The following is an 11,747-nucleotide window of genomic DNA, read 5'->3' as shown; positions in this document are numbered from 1 at the left end:
GAAAAGTCAGAATTTCTTACTTGAGCTTTATCTAAGCTAGCAACTTACAGGTTTTCTTCGTCTCTTACGTGGTAGTGAAACAAAAAAAGATTTCATTGCACCTCTGAAGAACAGCAGGTTGGAATGGCTTGCTCAGCAGAACTAAGGGAGGTACCTTATTCGGTGCAGTTTTACCACATGCTCATCAATACAGTATTAGAGCACTTTCCATGAACGTACTAGGAAGTATCTGTCATATGTTAATTTGCTCCCTACAGAGGAAAAAAAAATTGCATGCATGTGAACATGAGCGAGGAAGTACAGTCATTTGGAGGTTTGTTTAGGGCTCTATTTTAGCATACATATTTCTGCATATTAGAAAAGTGAAAACCAAAACAAACCATCCACAAAGCCTCACTATATTCTTACTCTCATTCATATTTTTATTATACATACTAATTATTTCTGCCACACATATTAAGATATTTTCTATGCTCAAGATTGTCACTAATGCAGAAACCGATGCAAATTCCAATTTTTCCTGTACTTCATTGTCAACGTGAGTCCATTTATCGCTGTCCACAGTTTACTAAATAAGGTCAAAAGTCAGCAGTGTTAAGTTCCTCACTCTCTGCCATGCATGTATTTCAATGCACATCTTGAGCAACATCTGCTCTGACCACAAACATATAAAAAATTTTAAATGCTTTGCCGTGTTATTTGAAGGACTGAATTAAAATCTGTCTCCTTAGTAAGGAAAGAAGATGACTTCTGCCAAGAAACTGCCATCAAGTCCGAACACTGAGCAAAACCAATCTCCTCATCTGCCTCTCTGCGCAAATCCTGGCAATCCGGTGTTTTCCTGTATGCTGGACCCCAAAACACTCGGGACCAACGGTTCTTTGACAAAGCCTCAGGTTTTACTGTTTAGAACAACTTCAAGTGAATACGGTGCTATAACCCCTATCTCACAGATGGTACCCCGTACTTACCACCCAGTGGATCAAACCTTTTCAAAACACTTACTCACTCGTGGGTCATTTCAAGATAGTTATTTAAACACTGCCATTGACAGAAGTAGGGTATATGACTACCCCAATTTACAGCATACTCTGTAAAAATGCATATCCATCTTTTTGTCATAGACTTAGACTAGACACTTAGCTTTAAGAAAACAAATCTGACTTATTTCAGTCATTCTGGGAGTAACTGTCAATATCTGATCTACTTGGGTTTTGCTGGGGTGAATAAGATGTCTCAAAAAAGGATGCAGCCCATTTGGTGATACACTTCTCTCAATCAGACCTAAACCCATTAGAAAAAATTTTCAAAACTGGTATCGTAAATGTAGAACTCCAATTTTATAGGAGTTAAGTGCAAGACACATTGACCTGAAGGTTTATTTGTTTTACTTAAAGTATTTTCTGGTTTTAAAACTTAAAGTCAGTCTCCACATGCCTACATCTCAGGACGCTAATACCAACATAAGGCATGTGACTGATACAGTGTACCCACCGTCAGCTCAGGTATTAAGTCAGAAGTTTAACATCCATTTGCTCCCAATATAATCAGAGGAAACAGGCAGATATTGTTTGTGCCACCAAGCACGTGGTTTCCCTAACCTTTAAAGAGGGCGCTGTTTCTGTGTCACAGCAGTAGAAAAAGGTGCCCGTCTGCATCAGAAATAGCCTTGAGTAGCTACACTACAATACAAATAGCCTATACAGGTGTATATAGATTGTTCTAATAGGCTCTGGACCCAAAACAGAAAATGAGGAACTTGGAACCAGTGTCTACTTCTTTGCATTTTCTTTTTCCCATTGCCACTGTCTCTCCTCCTTAGCCCCCACTTCCCCTCAGAAAATAGCCATATTTTGGCAAGTACACCATTACAGTCCATGGAGGCACTAAAGCTCCTGCAGTGCTCTCCTTCCAACTGCTATAAATAAAGTATTCTCACCCCCTTCCATTGCAATGCAGCAGGTATCTGTGGGAAAGAAGGAACAGCGGCTACCCCAGACATTTCTGACTCACCTCAGCCCTCCTCTCAAGGCTCTAAGTAAAGCAACTGGAAGCAACCCCTTCCACCTTCTCCCTGTTCCAAGAGTATAAAATTTACACAGAATAACATGTATCTGCATAATAAATATTTTCTTCTAAAGACAGAAATCAGTCATAAACAGTATTCAGGAAACAGACTGATGTGGATAATTCCGAAGTCTGCTAAAACTGCTACTGAAAGGAGTGTAGTTAAAATGGTCACAATTTGGATAGAATGCCTAACTAAACAGAACCACTTCAAGTCCAGTGTTCCAGGCAATCAATTCTGTATTACATTCTTCCACTATCCAAAACAACAGGTGCAGGACTTGAAAGCACAGTGTCATGCTTCATGTCATTTTACAACACTTGTAACCTCACCAGGATGGTTCCTTTTTTGAGAATCAATCAAACCAGTATTCCTGAGTCAAAGTCAACAGAGTACAAATTAAAATACCAGCTCAAGAAAAATGTATATTTTCATATAAATAACAATGTTCTTGATTTAGAATATGCTTTACAGCTACACTGTAAGATTACTAATTGTAGTAGGATGGAAGAAGTAAGTCATATTCATTGATAGAACAATTTAACACAGGATTAATTTACCACTACACTGTAATACCACACTACAAGTTTATAATTTTTCCAATTACCTTGTTTGTTCAGCCCAAACAAATGTTTCAAAATAGCCTGAAACTATCCAATGTACATTACTTAACGTTAAAAAGAATGTTCTGCACAACATAAGATCTACCTTTATGCTTCCAAGTGGAGGTCTTCCAAACTGGATGCCTAAATTAGAGTATCTAAATTCACTGTGTTAGTTTCAGATGCGCCAAACACTATGAACAATAAGAGGAAAGCATATAAGCACAACCATGTAACACATAACTGTTTCACCTTTGGTGCAGAACAGAAAGATAAGAAGTTAACAGGCGTTGACTATATGGAGCTACTGAACTTGTTTGAAAACCCATTGTCTAGATTCAGTAGATATTTCCAAACAAATATTTCATTTAGTTATGAGTAACTTTAAATCAAGTACCAAAAGCATGTTTTAATATTCGGCCCACCAATATTTCACAGAAAGCAAAAATGACAACTTCGTATCAAAATGATATAAAATATATCTAATCATATTTGTTATAATACTATACTTTCCAAAAACAGGAATTCATATATCCAATCTTTTACCAATTCTGTAGGTGTTCTGAGTGAAACAGAAAAATGTCTAGTTAACAACATACTGAAGAGAACTGAGATTCTTTCTGATGCTCTCAAAAGGCATCCCTCTCAAAAAGTTCTTTTTTTTTTTGTTAAGAATCTTGCGTTGTTCCTTGAATTAGGTGTCGAATCTTCTCAGCATCTTTTTCTATAGTTTTATTTTTAGGATCAATCCTGAGAGCTGCTTCATAATCCTGGAGACCTAATATAGACACAGTAATATGAATGTCAATCAATAATGCAAGAGCATCGTCTTTAGCAACTAACTGGAAATAACTGCTCCCTAGTCACGCATGAAGTATTGACCTTGAGTTTTGCTGCTGAGCAAGATGGAATCAGAATGACATTAGGTTTAACTTTTGTCAGTAAATAAATTTATATTTTGCTTATATTATTTTACAAAACATTTTAGTGGAAACACTCTACTATATAAACATTTTCAGGTATTGAAACATGAAAACAGAACCTCTTCATTCACACACATATAGATATATACATGCGTGTGCATGAGGGGAATGTTCAAAAGTGTTCTGCAGAAGAGAGAAAAATCAAATGACAGAATGAAAGTGCATAAAAAAAAAGAAAAAATACATGAACTGTGAATACTAGAGCTTGGGGGTGGGGAAAAAAGCAAACCATGAGTACAGGAAGTAAAATAAAATTTTGTTTTATGGTCTTTTTTACAAGGTTTCCAAATGCAAATGAAGCTGTAAAGGAACAACAACGGCATTCTCATAGATAGAAAAAGGTAACCAATGTGAAAAGCTTAGTATTTCAACACTGACATTTTGAATATTCTTCACTTTCTATTATCGACTCACTTGTAAATTTGCCTTACAAAACTAAACAGATACTCTTCAAAGAACTCAGTAGGGACACTTATTTCAGGTATTTTCACACAAATCACACATACTCGACGAAACATTTTGCTCATCAATATGGGTTTCATACAACATTTTACAAAGATATGTTACTAAGCACTTCACAAGCAAATATTTCAGAAATATTTCCAGTTATTTTAAGTTAATTTGTTCTATAGTTGGAAATACTGTAAATATAATCTCAAAACCAATAAAACATTGCTTCATGAACAGCAAAACTAGTGCAACCTAGTTTCATATCAGTTTGTATGCTACATTTGTATGCTTCTCAATGCAAATACCTCATCTCTCGCCTGTCATTCGTTCCTCACCAATACCTTCCATGGCCACCAAGCTGCTATGGGCAGTAGCTGGCCATTATGCACAGAAAGACTGATTACCCAAGAGACCAAACAGGATACACAACTTGCTAAAGCCTCTTTCTCAATGGAGGAAATGTACTTATAAAATTAGGAGTACAATCAATTTTCTTAAAACTCGTAAAGATGTTTCAAGTGGAATTGCAATTAGCCAGTAAATTTAAAAAAAATAAAAATATTAAGCAATGTGGTATAACATTTCATAACAAAAAGAGACATAGATTGTATAGGCCTCCTTTAACATCCCTCCTGAAAAAAGAAAGGTGTGAGCAGTCTCACTGAGCTAAACAGAATTACCTGCATGTCACTATAAATCCATGTGCATGTTTTCACAAAATCAAGGTCTCACCTTCGGTATATAATTCCAGCTGACAAAACGCTGTTCCACGTCTCACATATGCTTTTATTCGAGCATTCTCATTATCAGGAACAGGTGGTGTCAGCAGTTCTAGTGCCTTTACAAATGCAAACACCCAAAATATTTAGAGGTAGATTTTCTATAATTTGTGGGGTTTTTCTAACTTACACACACTTCTCTCACCTAATTATTATTATTACACAGTAACAAAATAACTATTCAAATAGAAAAATAACTATTCAAATTCAACTATATGGCTTGTGAATCTAGTCATTAAGATTTGTATCTGTCACCCCACAGTTTGCTAAATACAGTTTCATTGCCATGGCTAAAAAGTAACAAATACTGTGTTAGATGTTTATTACAGTCAAATAATGTATTCTATTTTCATATATGATATGATATACCATGCAAGAAAAGAGAAAAGAAAAGAGAAAAAAGAGAAAAAAGAGAAAAAAGAGAAAAAAGAGAAAAAAGAGAAAAAAGAGAAAAAAGAGAAAAAAGAGAAGAGAAGAGAAGAGAAGAGAAGAGAAGAGAAGAGAAGAGAAGAGAAGAGAAGAGAAGAGAAGAGAAGAGAAGAGAAGAGAAGAGAAGAGAAGAGAAAAAGCAGCCCTCAGGAAGCACATGTGCTGTAGCAGTAGTTACTAGAAAAAACAAGTTTCAAGCCTCAATTACTTACTTGTTAAAAAAAATAATTCTGGGACAACTTTCTCCAAATTATTCAGGTGCCATATGAGATCACTCCTCTCTCATTACACAAATAATGGTGGCTAAAACATCAAGATGATACAGCCCTTCTTTAAAAATGTCTGGTTTGTTGGGGTTTTTTTTAAGGTATCCTCCTCATCCACCACCTTTTTTTTTTCTTCCCAACAAATGAAGAACAACACAACATAATACCAAAGGTATCTGTGGATATTTTCATTTTTTTCTGCTCAAAGTTGTCTTTTTTTCTAGTGTACGTATTGCTACAATATTTTACCTGTAAAGAATCACGTACTGAATCAACATATGGCCATGCAGCTCAAATGTGTGGAAGCATGGTTTGGGGGGTTTTTTGTTGTTGTTTTGTTTTAAATTTCTGAAAGTTCATTAATCAATCACTATCAAATTTTAATATTTCACCATGGCTTCATTATATCAATTTTTAAATTTAAAAATTTTGAATCGCACTAATAAGTATTTACAGATCTGCTTGAAACAGAAGCATCACAGTAATAAATCACAATCATGTATAAGATGGCAGTCTGAGAACATATATATTTATACCTTAGAGGAATCTTCAATAGCTTTATGTAAATTTCTCAGTTTAAGGTGGCAAGCAGCACGATTCAGATACAGTAGGGGAAGCTTATTGTTTAGCCGCACTGCGAGGCTATATGCATTTACCGCTGCAAGATAGTTTCCCGTTGCAAACATTTTGCTAAGTATAAAACAAAAAGTGAAACATGCACTTTAAACAAGGTGATACATCACAAAATAAATACCTACTTATTGCTAACAATTCATTTTCAAAATTTTGAAGTTTTAGCAGCTTTTCCTCAGAAATGGCCATTTATAGCCTTTCCTGAGAACAACATAGCTGAAGTTCAGTCAAACTCAATGCTGATGATATAGCAAATAGACACATAACTTAAAAAAAATAGTCACTGTTTAAAAAGCAATTAAGAACAGTAAGAGGTGGACATATATATGCACCACACAGGACTAATTTTGAAAGCTATGTATCTGATTATGATTGCCTTTCTGTATAACACAGCTATATAAACATACCAATATTTTTATCAAATTCCTAAAGTTTGTCTCAGACAGATGTTTAACCTCTCAATAAAAAGTACAAATGAAAGAAAATCCACCTAAGTATAATATTGCACTGACTTAACTGTCCTCATAGAAGAATATGCATTATATGTTCACAATAATTTTGTTCATTATGAGCTTCAGCAACTGCATCTCATGACTTTACCAGATTCAAACCCCATAAGCTGTCAATAAATTCTCTACTATGTAGACATTTACCATCTGTGTCTAGGATAAATAGAAAATACCAAAACTAAACAATAGACACACACTATACAACTAATATTTCATTTTAAATACACCTTCAAATGGAACCTAGCTTACTTTCCTTTGTCCTTTAACCAGTCTGGATTCTTCTCCTCTTCTTTTAAATCTTCCAGCTCAGACAAATCAGCTCTTATTGTTCTTCGAGCTTCTGCTTGTTTACATAGCCACTGTAAATATACCACGTGCAAATATTATTTCTGAAGGAAAATTCAAATCTAAAAAAGGATTTTGCTTTCATCTATTCACTCACTACGATCAAAAGAATTCTATTTGCCACATATTTTGGACAGAGAAAAATATTTAATAACGTCATATATGAAAAACTTCCAAGTTTCCCCAAATGTGTTATTACTATGTGAGAAGTAAGGTTACTGCATCACTAATATATTTTTGTTTGCTTGTTTGTTTTGGAACTTCCAAAATAACACTTTGTGTTCATTCAACAGAGGTCAAAAGAGCTAACTGTGAGCTTCTTTTTAAGAAGGCAGAACTTAAAGAATCTTAAGTATGAGAGTAAAGAGATTTCAAATTTTGTACTTCAAGGAATTAAATTAATATTGCTGCCTTTTTTTTTTCCTCCCCAAAAAAGGAACATGCTATTTATTAATCTTCACAATCACATGCTTGGTGAAAATAATTTTTACATAGAAGTGTTTCTTTAAATCTCAATTTAAATAAGACTGCCTTCCTTGGAATATAAGAATATTGCACAGGTAACATTCTTTGGCACAGGTAACATTTTTCTCAACTTACTGAATAAACAGTAAATAATTCACCACCTTGGAAGACAGTAGAAGCATCATACTAAAACAGAGAGCAATCCTTACCTCCTGCTCTTCTGCGATGCGAGATTCTCGCAGAGCAGTAGGAAAAACTCGTGATGTAAAGTTGATTTTAATTGTAGCAGCAGATCGAGGAGCTGGTAACTGCTCTTCCTTTAAATTTTCTGAAAACATACTATAGGAACCATGACCTATGAAGAGAAATGGAGTACTGGAAATGAAAGATGAAGCAAAAGGGATTTTTCTGGTTTTCTACCAAAGTCCGTCTAATTCAGAAATTCTGCACATTAGAACTAAACCTCTAATAGCTTGAGAAAGGTTTAGACTTGTTCTTTTGAAGGGAAGGTTCAAAAAACGTATGTTTTTGCTGTACCATGCCATACATTTACTGGCTACATTACCTGTCACAAATGAACTTAAATGCCTCTTACACCACTATCTCTGTCACTTATATGATTCTCTGACAGGACAACTACAAGAGCTAAAACTAACCTCACCAAAACAAACAAAATAAAAATAAAATATTTTCTGTTGTTTTAGTTCCCTGAATTGGCCCTCTGTGGGGCCAAGACATGGGACAGAGAGAGTGAAAGGAGATTGCCTATTTCTATGAAAACCAGCAGTTAGGTAACTTAGGGTAACATGAACTCCACCCTCAGGAAGTCTGTATTACACTGTCAAAAAGGCTTTCTGGTTTACTTTTCTAAAGCTTAGAACAAAACCTGCCTTTGTATTTCCAAAGACTTAAACAAGAGCTAAGAACTCACACGCTTCAGCTGAACAAATTGCCTGAACATAAAGACGCTAAAATTACCGCAAACTAAAAGAATTGGTTCATGTGGTGGAGACAAAGATAAATGAAGAATTAGAGACATCTAGGAATAAAGTTATATCCACACTTTAAAGAATGATAAAATACACTTCAATAATACAACCTTTAGTAGGTTTGAGTCTGGTCTTAGAAGTTCCTTCATTAGGAATCCTAGTTTTGTTCATTTTTTCCTTTTTCTTCTTTAATTGCTTTACTTCTTGATGTAGTTCCCCTTCTTTTTGTACCCTCTTCTGGTTCTCAGCATCTTTTTGCTGTTTTTTCCATAACTCTAACTCCTCAGTGACCTTCTGCCGCTCCTTTTCTTTCAGATCTTCAATTCTTTTTCTTTCTGCTTCTTCTAGCTGTTTGAATGATAAACCTCTGAGGTATGTAACATCTGACAATAGTTAAGACAAGTATGTAAAAGTTACCATTATTTTCCCAGTTTCATATCCCAAACATAGTGTCATCATTAATGTGATCGTACAAGCAGAGTTATGAAAGATGCTTAAAAATGATTGGGAGAGTAAAGATTTCTGATTAGCTTTTAGAAGTCCTTTTTTTAACTATTTCACTACCTCTACTAGGGTATGATCCAGAAACATTCAGAAATAAGTTTTACTTTTAAACAGTGAAAATCCCAGCCATATTTCAAAGCAGATCTCTGGAATATACAGAATTGTAAAAGATAAGGTTTCATTTTAATACACTATTTCTTATTTCTCCTTTTCTCTTTGAGATTATTACATGGGCAGAATAGGTACAATGTCGCTACTAACAAAGTCACTAATTGCAGTTCATTTTGGTCCAAATTGCATATGCAATCTCAAAATTTCATTGTATACTTTAAAAAATCCTTTTAAACACAAATGAAGTGACCAGACTTTTTATATACATGAAAATTTTGAAGAAAGAAAATACACATAAAACGCAGAACGACAGATACATACACACAAAAGGCGATGCACGGCAAGTCTGATATAAAATATAACAATGCATACAAAAGATTTTTTAAAAACTCAGTATTTTGACAGTGCTAAATGACTAAACACTTGCGCTGATGCGAAGACCACAAAAGATTACAGTTTTGCCACATTACTGTAGTCTCCTTTCAACTCACAAAAATCTGAGCTCCTCAACAAAAATTTTCATTAGTATTACAAATGAAAAATGGCAACTTCTAAGTATTTTTTCTGTATCATTTTCATAGTTGGTAATAGATATGTTTTAAGTACAAAGAAGTAAGAAGGTTCTCCACTACTGTAATAAAAATGAGTACTTTTCATATTTTTAAGGTACATTTAACCAAGCAGCTGCCAGATTACTTGGTAATTGTTTACATATACATATCTTGTAGAGTTCCTTCTAAGCTTACCTTCATTGTCGCCTCCAAAGCGTATTTTTTGTGTTCCTGTTTCATAATTTTTTTTGCCTCTGTCCCCTCTTTTGCCTTTTCATGGGCTTTTAAAACAGCATTCTCTCTTAGATATTGCAGTTTCTCCTTGTTAGCTTAAAAAACAAATCAAAATTATTTTAGTAATTTAGGCCTGAAGTTCTACTGTTGTGTACCATATTCATAAAACCAGGATTCCTTTTGCTACTTTGTCTGGGAAAATGCAACATGGTTCAAATTCCACAAAGCAGCCTCTATCAAGCCCGGGTCTAAAAAAGAAAAACTAACATTTGCTTACACACAAAACGTAAGTTCTCCAAGAAACATTGGGGTTTTTTGTGTGCACTAGAGCCAGTAGATGTTCTCCATCTGTTTTCATATACTTTCTATTTTTAACAATAAACAACAAGGTTTAACTTAGCAGACATCCAGCAGCAGAAGTTTCACATTGCTTATTGTAGCTTGTAGTTTTGGCACAAACTTTTTGGGTTTCTTACATGCAATCTGCTTTTCACAATAGAGAACTTACCATTTGCTAGAGTTAGGGAATCCCACATGGCCACTTCTTTTTTATACAAAGTGAAGAAAATTATTCCATTTCCAATCTTTGCTGTGCTATTTGTGTCATCAATAGGTGCATATAAAATGGCTTCAAATAAAAAGGGAGGGATGCTTACCTAGAAAAGCATAATTAATTTGTACTAATATTTACAATTTTTAAGTAAATCTCAGCTATTCAAAATACTCGGTACAAGCATACAGTAAACCTCAAGAAATACATGCTATTGACAAAACTAATTTGCTTAGTATCCAGTACGGAAGTTATATATTTTATTAGACCAGAAAAGAGATTGAAAAATTTAGTTCTTCAGCACTGCAGCAGAAGCCGTGGACCTCAAATTTAGAATTATTCATAATAAAAGCAGATGCCTATAATTCAGGCCATTTATGAGAGAAAAGGCAGCTGGCACCTATTAAGCAGCAAGAGCACTAGTGCAGAGAAGAACAGTGGTAAGGTCATTATCTCTAGTGGGATAGGTATTTAACAGCCTGCAGCACAGAAAGGGAGATTACAGATTAAATATTATAAAAGACTATAAACTTGACAGCGCTGCAATGGTGTATTAAGTATGTGCTTGTTAACAGAGCTATAAAGTAACGCCAAGCCACAGGCGCATCCCATTTCAAAGCGGCGGTACCGCAGGACGGAAGGCCCATGAGACGAGCGAGAGCGCGGTGCGCGGCCGCCCCACCTTCAAGTACTGGTCAGTGCAGAAGATGTTGGCGGGGGTGACCCGAACGCCGCGCAACGGCAGCGAGAGGTACACGGCGGAGCCGGTCTGCCGCCAGCTGTACTCCCGCAGCCACACCGGCATGGCTGCGCCTGTTGCTACGGGCGCTCCGCCGCCGTTGCTAGGGCCAGGAGAGCTTCCGGTGCTCTCGAGAACACTTCCGGGCCCCGTCGGCGCTGCCCCGGAAGGCGCCTGCCGGCCCAACCCCCCGGCCTTAGCCAATGGCGCCCCGTGCAGAGCGGGGCGGGCCGCGGCGCGCGCTGGGAGTTGTGGTCCCCGAGGCGGCGGGTTCTCGGGGGCACCGCAGGCCCGGGCCCCTCGCCCCCTCCCGGGACCCCGCGGTTCCCCTTCCCCGCTGCTGCCGAGGAACACGGCGGCAGCGGCGCGATCCGCAACGCGCCGGGCGCCAGGCGGTGCGGGAGAGCGGCGGCCTGGAGGCGCCGCGGGAGCCCCGGGAGCAGGAGCCAGCCCCGCCGCAGCCAGCCCACCTGCTAGCGACGGCGGCAAAGGGCAGCCGCGGCTCCCACCGAGCCTGCCGCCGGCCCTGCCCGGCGCGGG

At 37.0% G+C, this 11,747-nt stretch overlaps 2 protein-coding genes across 2 annotated transcripts; one reads left to right on the top strand and one right to left on the bottom strand.

The window, feature by feature from the left end:
- Positions 1 to 722: 722 nt before the first annotated feature.
- Positions 723 to 1,097, top strand: PIERCE2 (piercer of microtubule wall 2). The gene has a single exon (XM_009808218.2). The coding sequence runs from the start codon at positions 744 to 746 to the stop codon at positions 1,095 to 1,097; it is 354 nt and encodes a 117-aa protein (XP_009806520.1). The 5' UTR covers positions 723 to 743.
- A 2,235-nt stretch (positions 1,098 to 3,332) lies between these two features.
- Positions 3,333 to 11,273, bottom strand: DNAAF4 (dynein axonemal assembly factor 4). The gene is made up of 9 exons (XM_059823988.1): positions 11,151 to 11,273; positions 10,427 to 10,574; positions 9,880 to 10,013; positions 8,629 to 8,866; positions 7,739 to 7,884; positions 6,969 to 7,078; positions 6,114 to 6,267; positions 4,836 to 4,941; positions 3,333 to 3,448 (listed from the first exon to the last, which is right to left on the bottom strand). Exons 1-9 carry the CDS (start codon positions 11,271 to 11,273, stop codon positions 3,339 to 3,341), a joined length of 1,269 nt encoding a protein of 422 aa, XP_059679971.1. The 3' UTR covers positions 3,333 to 3,338.
- Between the last annotated feature and the right edge of the window lie 474 nt (positions 11,274 to 11,747).

Source organism: Gavia stellata, chromosome 13 (genome assembly GCF_030936135.1).
Source record: "Gavia stellata isolate bGavSte3 chromosome 13, bGavSte3.hap2, whole genome shotgun sequence".
NCBI lineage: Eukaryota > Metazoa > Chordata > Aves > Gaviiformes > Gaviidae > Gavia > Gavia stellata.
Note: the sequence above shows the minus strand (reverse complement) of the source record. Positions and strands in the feature narration are given on the sequence as shown.